The sequence below is a fragment of the Primulina tabacum genome, chromosome 8 (genome assembly GCF_025594145.1).
Source record: "Primulina tabacum isolate GXHZ01 chromosome 8, ASM2559414v2, whole genome shotgun sequence".
In the NCBI taxonomy this organism is placed as follows: Eukaryota; Viridiplantae; Streptophyta; class Magnoliopsida; order Lamiales; family Gesneriaceae; genus Primulina; species Primulina tabacum.
The window spans coordinates 1,925,333-1,939,133 of NC_134557.1; the positions used below are offsets into that span (position 1 = coordinate 1,925,333).

The following is a 13,801-nucleotide window of genomic DNA, read 5'->3' on the forward strand; positions in this document are numbered from 1 at the left end:
TAAACAAATCAAAGTGCATGCTGATACGTATAGCCTTTACATTGTCCTGGGTCAAAGGACTAATGATGTACGACCATAACTGCAGACTATTCCATTCGATAAGTGAGAACCACTTGGATAGTCCGAGTGAGGATTGTTCAGTGCATGAGTATACAGATAAAGTATAATGCCATAATCGAATAAATCGTAAAATATTATTAAAATAAAGATTATTTTACATTAAAGTCAATAAAGCCCAAGCCACAAGTTAGCTTGCCGGCACCTATTCTAACAATATAATAATGTAGTAACTTGTGTTGATTAGATTTCTTTTAATATATAAAAGTTATAATATGAAGGTGGATGTGTACCTAACCATTTAATCTTCATATTATAAACTCCACTTTTTCTCATATGTTCTTACGTTTTCCAGCTGAAAGTTATTTTTCGTAATAAAAATTCAACATATATAATTTATTTAAATCATATGCAAAATGCATGATATAATGTAATGGATAAAGTTGACGAGTAAGAATTTTTTTTTTTGAAATATGGATGAATATAATATGCGCATGAATTAATTGTGAGACCGAGGACTTTGACTTGAAACATTGCAGTGTAAGAAAAGTCTTTAGCAGCCTTGGAGGATTCCGTGTTGCTTTCCGAATTTATGTTGTTGGCTTTATATGCATTTTACCGAATTAATAATTAAGTACGACGTTTCTTTATCAGTGTTGGAATATTACCTCATAATGCACGAACGATCATAATTGAAAGCGGGTATTCCGATCAATATATTTTACGGAGTTTTGCGTGTACTGAGTGGATAAATCATTTTCACTCATTCAACCGTGATATATGGATGTGTGATCATGATTTATAACTCAACACGTATCAGACACGACCCATAAGTGTAACATACAAATGATGAATGGATTAATTATAATTAACTGAATTATTATTAATACATCAAAGAACATGGCCAGATTAAGGTAACCTACGGCCAAAAGATTAAATGTATATTATATTGAGGCTGCTAAGAGCTGGAATCATATATAATTTCGGAATAATTGCAAGTTTTAACGATTGAAATCTTAGCCAACACTTGATTGCCTTCACCTAACCTCGATGCAACTTTTTATAAAACAAATTACAGTTTTCTACGAAAAGTAAAGCTAGAATAAAATATGGCGAGCACATTAATTAATTAAGACAATATTTATGAGAATAAAGCTTCTTTTTCCTTTGTCTTTAAATCAATAGAAAAATATGCGAATATAACTTAACTATATATATTTTTATTTTATCATTAAAATTTGCAGTATAACCCTAATTAATTTTTATAATTATAATTTTACCCATATTTAAATATAAATTAAAATATTTATACAAAAAGTTTTACAAACACGTCTATCTGTCGGTCTAGTGAATATATAAACAATTGTATATTGGGTAATCATGTCCAATCGATAACCTAGCTATATAGCCTTCGATTAATTATTATTGTTATATGATAAAGTTTCCGGACCACCCCACTTGTCTCCCTTATATCACATGTAAGTTTCGTTTTTTTTTTAGGTACGATGGCTTTTGTTTTGAACATTATATTTTTATTTTTATATTTGTCATTCAAGGTTGGTCACGTTTAAGATGTTTTGAAATAAAAAATGAACAAACGGCAGCCATGGTTGATCAATATATTATCAAGTACCATATATATATATATATATATCCTTATAAAAACTAAATCAGTAACACCAACTTGAAGAACAAAGTAATTACTTGATTGAAAAATAAACATACATTTACTCCGGAAAAGAATTTTTTTTTGGAAATGAGGATCTTTTTCTTGTATTTCAATGTCGTCATTCTTCTTCTTTGTAGCATACGACAGGGCGATGCACTGGTTCGACGTTACAAGTTCAAGGTAATTAGAAGTTGATAAAATTCGACGAGATTAATCTTCATGATCAAGAAAATGTTTTTGAAGCTAATTAAGTGCGAATTCTTGAAAATGTACGTGATTTTGCAGCTTCAAGACGCATCGTACTCCCGGCTTTGCAGCAACAAGACCATTTTGACAATAAATGGACAATTTCCAGGGCCAACCATTTACGCAAGGAAAGGAGATTTAGTCATTGTTGACGTATATAATCGAGCTAATCATAATATAACCATTCACTGGTACGAAATAACTAATTCCGCTGATTTATACTTATGTCTGTGTATGTCCACTACACTAATTGCTCGATCGTGGTACAGATAATAAATTAAAATGATTACATATTATTTTAATTGTCTCAGGCATGGGGTGAAAATGCCAAGATATCCCTGGGCGGATGGTCCAGAGTATGTGACTCAGTGTCCTATTACTCCAGGCACAGGGTTCAGGCAAAACGTCGTGCTTTCCGACGAGGAAGGTACTCTATGGTGGCACGCACACAGTGAGTGGTCACGTGCGACAGTATACGGTGCACTCGTGATATTACCAAAGAAGACAGACCAATATCCGTTCCCAAAGCCTCATGCTGAGGTCCCCATTTTACTAGGCACGTTCGGAATAATCTCTTAAATGTTAATTTTTCGGTGTTTTTATCGGTTGCGAGTGATCACTGAACGTCTTAAGATTGTGGATACGTACAGGAGACTGGTGGAAGAGTGATGTGCAAGAAGTTATGGAGGAATTCCTACTAACCGGAGGCGACCCAAATGTATCCGATGCATTCCTTATAAACGGACAGCCGGGCGACCTATACCCGTGCTCAAGACAAGGTTTGTGCTTCAATAACCGCAAACATTGTCTTACAAATTGAATGTATATAACTATTAACTATAATGTTCAATTTATGTAAATGTAGATACCTTCAAGTTGAAAGTGGAATACGGCAAAACATATTTAGTACGTCTGATAAACGCTGTAATGAACAACATCATGTTCTTCAAAATCGCAAACCATAATATCACGGTTGTCGGATCGGATGCAAGCTATACAAAGCCGATAAACAGCGATTACATCACAATCTCCCCGGGCCAAACCATTGATTTCTTGCTACATGCCAATCAAAAACCTAGTCACTATTACATGGCCTCTCGAGTTTACGCTAGCGCCGGATTTTACGACAACACCACCACCACTGGAATCATAGAATACGTCGGAAATTATAACACACCACCGACACCGTTGCTTCCGACGTTTTTCCAGTTCAACGACACATCTGCATCCGTTAATTTTACGAGGCAGCTGAGAAGTTTAGCTAATAAAAAATACCCTGTCGATGTCCCTTTAAATGTCACGAATATATTGTTCTTTACTCTTTCGATCAATACAAGATCTTGCCCGAATGATTCGTGTGCCGGGCCGAACGGGGATCGGTTCTTGGCAAGTGTGAATAACGTAACCTTGGTTTTGCCGAAAACGGACATCCTTCAAGCTTATTACAATCGTATCAGTGGCATCTACGAGACCGACTTTCCTGATAATCCACCTTTCCCGTACAATTACACGCAACAGTTTGTGCCTCAACTCTTGTGGACGCCTGAAAATGGAACAGACGTGAATGTTCTTGAATACGATTCCGTTGTGGAGCTTGTTTTTCAAGGAACAAACACAGTTTCGGGTGTCGATCACCCGATGCACTTACATGGATACAGTTTTTACGTGGTTGGCTCGGGATTGGGGAACTTTAACAAAAGCACCGATCCTTTGAATTATAATCTCGTGGACCCTCCATTGATGGAAACCATCGCGGTTCCGATAAACGGGTGGACGGCGATACGATTCAGGGCAAACAATCCAGGTACACATATTTAACATATGCATACATGGTATTGTATATACATACATACTATTTATTTGTCCTAAAATATGCTTGACTAAAACAAAATCATTGCAGGAGTTTGGTTCATGCACTGCCATTTCGAACGGCATGTCAGCTGGGGAATGGGGATGACATTCATTGTTAAAGATGGGAAAGGCCCAAATGAGAAAATGCTGCCACCGCCTCCCGATATGCCCAAGTGTTGATCATCGATCTACATGGATGAAACTGAGAAATTCTGCAGCAGCGGAATGATATATTATAGATTCCAGCTTGTATTCAAGTTATTTGAGAATATTGTATTTTGATATATATTTTTAGTTTTGGTATTCGAGTTTGTGTCGTTTTTTTTTTGGGAGTTTTTCAAGATTTCACCCGTCAATTAAATGTGATATAAATGCAAAGAAATAATAAAAGAGGTTTTGCTTCTATTCTATTCTATGCTCCTAAATATTTTAGTACAAGTAATTTTCCAAGATATCTTGAATATGAATCGATCGAATTCCCCAGAAATTGAAGTTGCAGTCAGTGCCGGACTAGCTCATATAAGAACGGGTTATGGCCCTCTCTTTTTTCTGTGAAATTAATAATATCTCCTTATTAATTTAATTAATAAAAACTAAATAATATTTTAAACATGTCCACCAAACAAACATTAGAGAGCCACAAAATCCTTTTCCCTTAAATCCTTTTCACCATCTTCTCATGTTCCGTTAGCTCTTGAAAAGAACATAACAAGAATTTAATTATATTCTTCATATAAATTATATTTTTGTGATTTTATATGAATTTTGTCCTAAACAAAATTCCTGGATACACTCGGTCGCCGCCACGATCGAAATCCAATTTCTATGGCTGGGCCATATAGGAGGAACACAACAAATACAGTGTTTGACTGTACAAGATTTTATCAATTATTTCCAAGAAACCGCCACTTTTAGCTGTATATGATATACAAGGTCTGAAATGCCCCCACACATAACAAGCCTTTTCTTTTCTTTTTGTTTTTAATTCCTGCTTAGTTTGGTGTTTTTATAGTTTATTATCAAGAAAACTTTACATCTATTAATTCTTACATATATATTATATGGAAATTAATTTACTTATCCATTAACCATTGAGCTTACTAATATATAGTTCATGATTTTGAATCTACTAGCTCGCAATTTTACTTGGTTTATCCTAAGTCAACACCAATAATTGATGAAATATATTTTACTAGAATTTTTTGGTCCCCTCAAGTTTTCTTTATATATATATATGCATGTGGATAAAAAAATATAGTTAAAAACAGACTCAAGGTTGGAAAGAGATTGATTCTCCTAAAATATAAGTACAAAATCTCTTGTAAGCAAGTGTTTCTAATTGGTGCAAAAACAAAGGTGGTGACTTACAAGTTATCACTTATTGAAGAGAAATTCACGAAACGATAATCTTTTATTCATCACAACATTTTATATTACAATTGATTTTCAGACAAAACATGAACAAAATGAAAACAAACCAGAAACATTCGAGTTTGAATGATTTCAAAAGTTTCCCTTATGTGCACTTAGGCATATCATCAGGTGGTGGAGCCAAACGAGCATTTCTGCCTTTCCCGTTTTTAGTTATGAATGTCATTCCCATTCCCCAGCTTACATGCCTCTCAAAATGGCAGTGCATGAACCAAACTCCTGCAATTATATATATATATATATATATATACACACACACACACACACCTCAAAAATGAATAAACAATCTAATGTTGTAATATAAATTACGAGGCAAAACGATTTTTTTAGCTAATTCAATTGTCCAATTTTGGATTTTGGTTCATTAAGTTTCAAGTTTTAGTACAATAACTTTTAATTTTAGGCTATTTGGTCCAATTGCTAAAATTTAGTATACCAAAACCAAACTTTGAATATTTAATGAATCATGGGCAAAAATTGGATAAGTTAATGGAGCAAAAAATTATTTTTCATGTAAATTAAATACTCTCTCAATAGTACCTGGATTATTTGCCTTGAATCGTATGGCGGTCCAACCGTTCCTTGGAACCGCAATTGTCTCCATTAAAGGAGGGTCTTTGAGGTTGTAATTCTGAGGATCTTCGGTTGGGTTAAAGTTTCCTAGATCGGACCCGACAACATAGAAACTATGCCCATGTAAGTGCATCGGATGATCAACCCCACCGACAATATTAGTCCCTTGGAACACAAGTTCCACATCAGTATTATATTCAAGAACAAGCACACGAGTTCCATTTTGAGGATCCTCCAGATTAGGGGTAATAGGTCCGGTATAATTGAACTTATACAACGGGGAATCAGGGAAGTTTGGTGTGTAAACTCTTGGTATATTGTAGTAATAAGCGTCAAGAATCGATATGCTCGGCAGCAACAACGTTATATTATTCACACTCGCCAAAAGTCTGTCTCCATCCGGCCCGACGCAGTTGCTGCAATTACGTTTGTTCACCGAAAGGGTAAAGAATAAAGTTTTATCGACCTTTAAAGGAACATCAACGGGGTGTTTCTTATCGGCCAAGCTTTTGAGCTGGTTTGTGAATCTCACCGATGCACCAGTGTCGTTGAAGTCGAAAAACTTTGGAACGACCATATTCGTTGGCGGGGGGTAGTTTCCGGCATACTCTATGATTCCTGTGGTGGTGCTATTGTCAAATATTCCAGAGCTGGCGTAGACTCGGGCAGCCATGTAATAGTGACTAGGTTTTTGATTGGCATGTAGCAAGAAATCTATGGTTTGGCCAGGAGAGATGGCGATGTAATCACTGTTTAAGTGTTTTGTGTAGCTTGCGTCTGATCCGACGACTGTGATATTATGGTTTGCAATTTTGAAGAACATGATGTTGTTCATTATTGAATTCACCAGACGGAACAAGTAAGTTTTGCCGAATTCCACCGTCACCCTGAATGTATCTGCGTATATTTACGTGGAACATTATAAGTGATCGAGTAATTCTGTGTATGTACGATAATGTTTACAAACCCACTTATTTGTCTAATTTTAAGATCACTATCAGAATGATGGAGTCAATCATTTCTACAGTAGATTTGCTTTCATGGATCCATCATGTTCGTAAGTTATTTTTGGGTGACTCACAAACCTTGTTTTGAGCACGGATATTTATCGCCGGGTTGACCATTTAGAAGGAACGCATCAGAATTATTTGGGTCACCTCCATTTGCTAGAAATTCCTCCATAACTTCCTGCACATCAGCTTTCCACCACTCTCCTGCAAACGTAAAAACTTACGTTTTTAGCGATTACAGGGACGTATAGGCTTGATTTCGAAGTTGTTTCGAAAAATTAGTATGTACCGATTATAACAGGGAATTCCGCAGCAGGTTTAGGGAAGGGATAGCTGTCTCCCTCCTCCGGTAAGATTATGAGTGCGCCGTAGACGGTTGCGCGCGACCAGTCGTTGTGTGCGTGCCACCACAAGGTTCCTTCCTCGTCGGAGAGCACGATATTATACTTAAATCTTTCGCCGGGTTTAATGGGGCATTGGGCAACGTATTCGGGGCCATCCCACCAAGGATATCTTGGCATTTTCACTCCATGCCTTCAAAAAAATCAACACATTACTTTTTATATCGGATAGGAGATATATAAAAAAGAATTGGTTTGAATGGTGGACAGGTTTAAAATTTTTTTTTGTACAAATCAAAACAAGTAGAGAGATGGGTCAAATTTCCCGCTCGAAGTGAGAACGCATGATCTTCACAAATCGAATGAAAGAATTGCTAGAATTTAAGCTAAAAAGAGCACGATATTTTGAAAATATGAGCTTTCTTATGATAATTAAAATGGAAAAAAATAACATTTGATTTTGTTTGAATCTCATAAGTTTTTAAATGTTTTAGTAAGTACTTATAAACCTTCGTCTACCGCACGTATCGATCGTCGAACGGATCAACTGGACGAGTTAGGGTTTTTCACTATTTTATAGTTAACAAAGATCGATCTTAATATAATAAGTGAAAAAAAGTTAATACCAGTGGATGGTTATATTATGGTTAGCACGATTTATAAGATCAACAATGACTAAATCTCCTTTTCTTGCATAAATGGTTGGTCCTGGAGATTGTCCATTTATAGTCAAAATTGTTATGCTCTCGCAAAGCTTGGTGTACACCGTATCTTGAAGCTGCAAATCAAATAGCATGCATGAAAATATAATAAATTTCACGTAATTAATATATTATAATAATTTTTTTTTTGCAAAATACTTGTTTAAATTTATATTCATCAGATGAAAAATAGTTTAATAATAATTTTATATTCTAACAAAATTATAACATACCACAAAAGTGTAGTTTCGAATTGCAGCATCGCTCGCAATTACACTACAAAGAAGAACAACACTTGCGAGAGGCCAAACAAAAACTTTCATATTTTTTTATTTTTTAATAATCGAATACTTTGGTAGACTTTTTTTTTTAGCTCAGTATTTTGGTGTTCAGCTCAGAGTAAACATTCCAGTATTTATAATAGGTAGACGGAGGTTATCCTTCAGCACTTTAATTTTAATTTAATTAAAAAATTTAGCTGTGTTTTTCACGTTTCTTTTATTTTCAAATTAATAATTCGTAGTTTAATTTGTCCTACGATGTATACACAAACAAACATGGAAGAATCGCTCTATATAATATATTATCTTCAGAAAATACAATTTGATAATATAAAAAAATGGAGTTGCCGACCTGTAAAAATGAAAACGATAATTATTTACAAGAAATATTGGTGGATTTTTATTTCGGAATAGGCTTTGCATGCTTAATTTGAGCCTAAAAAGTACTTCACATATCTGAAAACTTGTCAAGATATTTAGAAAAAAACATGCATGCTAGTAAGTAATTGAAGGCAGAATAATTTTCAGTATTTTGAAAATTGAAATTTTTGCTCTGAATGTTTAGTTTGTCTTTTTAAAATTTTGGTCTTTTATACTATCAAAATTAGGTCTTAATCACATGTCTTTCGAATTTTTGATATTTTTTTCATTTTTTTTTTTTGAGAGCGTTGATGTCACACTAGTTACGCATCTTATTAGTGTCAAGTTAGTGTCTCATCGTAAAAACGACCAAAGTTTCCCAAAAAAAGATTATAGCAGATTAAAATTTGGTAAAAAAAAGGACATAAATCATAAGAAACAAATATACATTATATAAATTGTAATTTTCCTATATTTATATTTGTAGCAGCTTTTAAGCCTAATTTTCTTTCCTAATAGAGTAAATTTATTTTTCACCAATTGTGAATAATGATTAACTGAATCGATTGTTTTTTTCTCAAAAATTAAAATATAAGAAAAAATGATTAAACCTGTAAAAGTGAAGTTATTATATTATTATATATATTTGACTAATTAGAAGGCTAAATCTGATTTAGGCAAAATTTTAAGATGAAAAATATTTTTTTCTTCCGTATATATCTCGAAAAATAACTGAAAGGTTTTGCCCCAGTAAAATTGTACTCCCCTTTATCATATTCTTATGATTTCGTATATATCACTACTGAAATATTAACATCTTGAGAAAACTAAAATGTGTATATATATATATATTAATTCCATTTTGCTCATATATTATATTATTTTATAACGATTAAATGGATAAAAAAAATAATATCATATATTATGATCGTCGGATCATCTTCTTCTCTCATAATCAGTGCTGCTATTTTTTCCTTTAATACCCCACGATAATAACGTATTTTATCGTGAATATCTTTTAGTCAAACAACAAATGAAAAGTCAATATTTATAGAGGAGTATATATATATATATATATATATATATGTACCAGCAAATTAATTAAAACGATATTAATGGGATAAATCTTCAAAATGTAAATTTGATATATAAAATATTAGTTTATTATATGGACATTCCTTTCAAAGTAAATTTAAAACTAGACGCATTTAAGTTGAATTTTAAATTTAGCGTGTAAAATTTACACTAAATTAAATAAAGTCGTCTAGTATTGGAGATATCTGAAACGAAAGCCACCATTGGAGTCCCTCTTCCTCTAAATTAATTACAATAAAATTTAATGTACAGGACTGAACATAAGTGAAAAATAATTGTTTCACTCGAGTTTTAATATAATCGAAGTTAAAAATAATTTTGTTATCTACATATTTCAATTTATTATATATTTAATATAAATCATTTTACTTATTTCATCTCACGGGTCAAACAATATCTAAACATATGGCAGTTTAAAATAATTTATGGTTTGTCCTATAACTCATACGCAATTAATCATGGAAGAATCACTCTGTCCTTGTAATGAAATTAAAATATATATATATATATATATATAAAATTATTTTGATGAGCTGTAATGTGAAAACGATAATTATTCATACAAAATAGAAGAAATAAAATGACATGATCTTTAATTACGAATAAAATGCTTTTCATGAAATTATAAAAATAAATTAGAAACGAAATCAACGTACTATATATTTGTATTTGCGTGACGGTCGATATTCTGAAAGGCCGTGAAGATTATTTAATTGATAAAAACATACTAAACTACAAAGTAATTAAGAATGAGAGAAAAGTTTCACAACACATGCCTCACGAGCTTAGGTTAAAGAAAAAATAAAATTAATATTAATAATATATAAAAATACGGCCAACTTGGAATCATTAATAATAATCAAACCACAATGACGCATTCTATATTAATTAATATTTAGAAGAAAAATTTATACTTCATATAATATTTTGTCATGATCACTTGACACGCCTACATTATTTTTTGGTGATTCTGCCAATCTTTCCTCTATCCTAGTAAAATCGAAAAATTGATTTTTTGGCTCCAAAACTTTTTTCTTAATTAATTTCACAAGGTTATTTGCGTTAATAATCCCAAAGTGCATATACATATTGAACTCACGGTTGTGTTTGAATGGATGAATTTCAAATCCATTGATTTTCAATTTCTTGATTTGTTTGAATTAATAAAATTATGATGCATGTGAAGTTATGTAAATAATAATTGTCATGGATTTCAAATATACTTAACGCAAGTGTAATTCAAATAAAAAAAATTCATCCAGATCAGATAGATCAATCTAGAGTAGGTGAGACGATCTCACGAATCTTTATCTGTGAAAGGGGTCAACCCTACCGATATTCACAATAAAAATAATATTCTTAGCATAAAAATAATATTCTTAGCATAAAAAATAATATTTTTCATGGATGACCCAAATAAAATATCTGTCTCACAAAATACGATTCGTAAGATCGTCTCACACAAGTTTTTGCCATCAATCTAAGTACAATTTAAAACGTTTCATTTTAGTAAATCAAAGAAACAGAAGTATTTATTTGTCCCTCTAATCTTTGGTGCAGAAAATATAATCACGCTACTATAAAAATATTTAATATTTATTCCCTCGGATAATTATGCAAGTTTATCGTTTCAACTTTCAACGTCATGGCATAGAGCTCATGCACATTTAATTTCCTGTTAATTTCGTTAATTTCAATAATCTTGATTTACTTCTGATCACTTCTTGGTGGTGGCCACCGCAAGATGTTCTCGTGGATAGTCGAAACATTAAATGCAACGGTGTATAAAAGGACAATCGATGTGATGTTCCACAAGATGTTTTTGTGATTCTATTGTGAAGCCCATGAGATTTCTACCGATAGCTAGACAACATATCAAAATCATATATATATATATATGTGTGTTGTAATGAGTATTTGTCGTTTCACCAAAAATTATAGTTGATTGTAACAGTGCGAATCAAATCTTTTAAACTATACATCAGCTTAAGTAACATGTTTCAATTGTTCTACTCATCAGAGATAATTATTGTACTGAACAATCTCCATCTCAATAATTGCAATTCTTACAATAAATGATAATCGAACTCGTGATCTTGACTCTGATACCTTGTAGAACCGAGCGTTTGTCACTTTACCAAAAGTTATAGTAAGTGATAACGAAGTACATTACGATTACTATACTCAAAAAAATTAAATGTTAAAGAAATTACAAGTTCTTGATTACACTTGTATTTTTTTTTAATGGCATATAGATGCGCATGCTTTAACGATTATACATATCAAATCGTAGAACTAATATTTGTATCATCGTCAAGACATCTCACAATCACTGCTATCTCATCATAAATTATTCAATGTTTCTTAATTCCACGTGAAAAAGTTTGTATCAAATACAAAATGAAAAATAAATAAAAATATATTGGAGGGACCAAAGTTGAAATCATCTTGTTATAATTTTTTGAAAGGAAAAAATCAACTTATTTCATATAATAATTAAGTAAGAAGTTTAGACATCGCCAGCTAGATGGTTTGGAATTGCCGATTTTTCGGTTCAAAATATCCCAATCTCTAACTGTAACATTTGATAACGGTTTCATTTACGTTTATGATTATGGTTCGACCTTTATAATTTAGTAAAAATATTTTTTTAAATTTTTTAGATAATCTATAGTATATAATGAAGTGTGAGACCCTTAGAGTAACTATTTTAAAGGACACCAAAATATTTAATTTCATAATTTTCTTTCTTACTACTACTAAAAACCTTTTTAAGTCACTTCATATTTACATAGAAAAAAATCTAAACAAAACTTACTTTTTAAATCGAAAAACTCTTTTAAATTGAAAATAATTTTGTATTAATTTTTTAGTATTATTTAATCAAATTAAAAATAATAATAACATATACAATACGTGTGTATTTTTTACTGTCACTAAATGGTGACGCCACGGTACCTAAACTGTGGGGACCCGGACGCTAATCATCTTCTTAATCATCTTTGGGATTTAATTATCAATTAAACTAAATAGGGTCTAAAAATTTTTCTTTTAATCACAAGTGCGGAGCGTAATGGAATGTAACTAATATACATCTCAGTATACAAGTACAATAATGTACAACAATTATTCAAACTAGTCTAAGGTTCAACTACTAAATTTCAAGTATTAAACCAAGTCTACAATAAGTCCGGAATCACCACTCTAAACTCGTCTTCTCTCATCATCTTCTTGACCCCGATCCTGTCCCACCTGTTGTCATGCACACATACAAAACAAGACAACAGCCGGATACTCCGGTGAGAATAAATCCCAGTATAAAACATGGTAGACATGCATGTACACAATATAAATCATAAAGCATACTATCATGCATAAAATCAATAGCAATAGGTTTCATAGTCTATGAAATTAAATCAAAATAAGCATGCAGTAACAATGGGTTCCATAATCTCTGAAACCAAAATAACATAAGCATGCAACTCAATTCAATTCATATCTTGACTCAACTCAACTCTAACTCTAGGGATCCCGGTGTGAATAAGACGTCACTGTCTGTCACCTACCCTCCCAATCGGGGTGACTGTACGTCTTATTCCTAGACTTCGGCCCTGTCTGTATCGAATATCTACAATCGGAGTGACTCTGATCCGAAGCGTCGATACCACCGAACATCTAGTAATTTGGCGAATTTACCAAATGACTTTCCTATCTCAAATGCTTGAATATAAATCTATAAACAAAGCATAATCGTATAAAAAGATAAACAACAATTCTAGTATGTGATTTTGTTGGGAAACTCAAATTGAATCTCATTTGAGTTGTGTCTTCCCCAAACAAAACATGAATTATACCTTTGTCTTCCCGGTCTGACGAAGACGAAGTCTTGTATTCCAATCTGTCCATACCCAGTATGGCAATGACAATCACATAAATACAATATCAGTATATAATTCGATTCAAAACCTGTTCTGATCAATACTCAAATCAGTATATAATCTGATCCATATCTGAACAAGGTACAATCTAATTCATATGAACGATATCATCGAAATCATCACTGAATCTGATCACTCTAAATCAACTGATGTTTCGACGGCATAACAATACAGTTTCGATATCCCCGTCAATCTCAACATCATAGATATAATATCAGAATTCATAATCAGTATCAGTACAATTCATA

At 32.5% G+C, this 13,801-nt stretch overlaps 2 protein-coding genes across 2 annotated transcripts; one reads left to right on the forward strand and one right to left on the reverse strand.

The window, feature by feature from the left end:
- The first annotated feature begins 1,704 nt into the window (after positions 1–1,704).
- LOC142552812 (laccase-14-like) lies at positions 1,705–4,233 on the forward strand. Its single transcript, XM_075662653.1, has 6 exons — positions 1,705–1,906; positions 2,012–2,163; positions 2,284–2,528; positions 2,623–2,751; positions 2,838–3,776; positions 3,873–4,233. Exons 1-6 carry the CDS (start codon positions 1,814–1,816, stop codon positions 4,001–4,003), a joined length of 1,689 nt encoding a protein of 562 aa, XP_075518768.1. The 5' UTR covers positions 1,705–1,813; the 3' UTR covers positions 4,004–4,233.
- A 905-nt stretch (positions 4,234–5,138) lies between these two features.
- On the reverse strand, positions 5,139–8,251 carry LOC142552814 (laccase-14-like). The gene is made up of 6 exons (XM_075662656.1): positions 8,113–8,251; positions 7,805–7,956; positions 7,127–7,371; positions 6,913–7,041; positions 5,795–6,724; positions 5,139–5,473 (listed from the first exon to the last, which is right to left on the reverse strand). The coding sequence occupies exons 1-6, from the start codon at positions 8,200–8,202 to the stop codon at positions 5,340–5,342; spliced, it is 1,680 nt and encodes a 559-aa protein (XP_075518771.1). The 5' UTR covers positions 8,203–8,251; the 3' UTR covers positions 5,139–5,339.
- Positions 8,252–13,801: the final 5,550 nt, after the last annotated feature.

Excerpts from the sequence above, each read along its gene's own strand:
- LOC142552814 (XM_075662656.1), bottom strand. The coding sequence starts at position 8,202 with ATGAAAGTTTTTGTTTGGCCTCTCGCAAGTGTTGTTCTTCTTTGTAGT. Across the intron at positions 7,372-7,804 it reads CATAATATAACCATCCACTG|GCATGGAGTGAAAATGCCAA; the intron begins GTATTAACTTTT and ends ATTTTTTTGAAG. Across the intron at positions 7,042-7,126 it reads GGAATTCCCTGTTATAATCG|GAGAGTGGTGGAAAGCTGAT; the intron begins GTACATACTAAT and ends TTACGTTTGCAG.
- LOC142552812 (XM_075662653.1), top strand. The coding sequence starts at position 1,814 with ATGAGGATCTTTTTCTTGTATTTCAATGTCGTCATTCTTCTTCTTTGT. Across the intron at positions 2,164-2,283 it reads CATAATATAACCATTCACTG|GCATGGGGTGAAAATGCCAA; the intron begins GTACGAAATAAC and ends TAATTGTCTCAG. Across the intron at positions 3,777-3,872 it reads ATTCAGGGCAAACAATCCAG|GAGTTTGGTTCATGCACTGC; the intron begins GTACACATATTT and ends AAATCATTGCAG.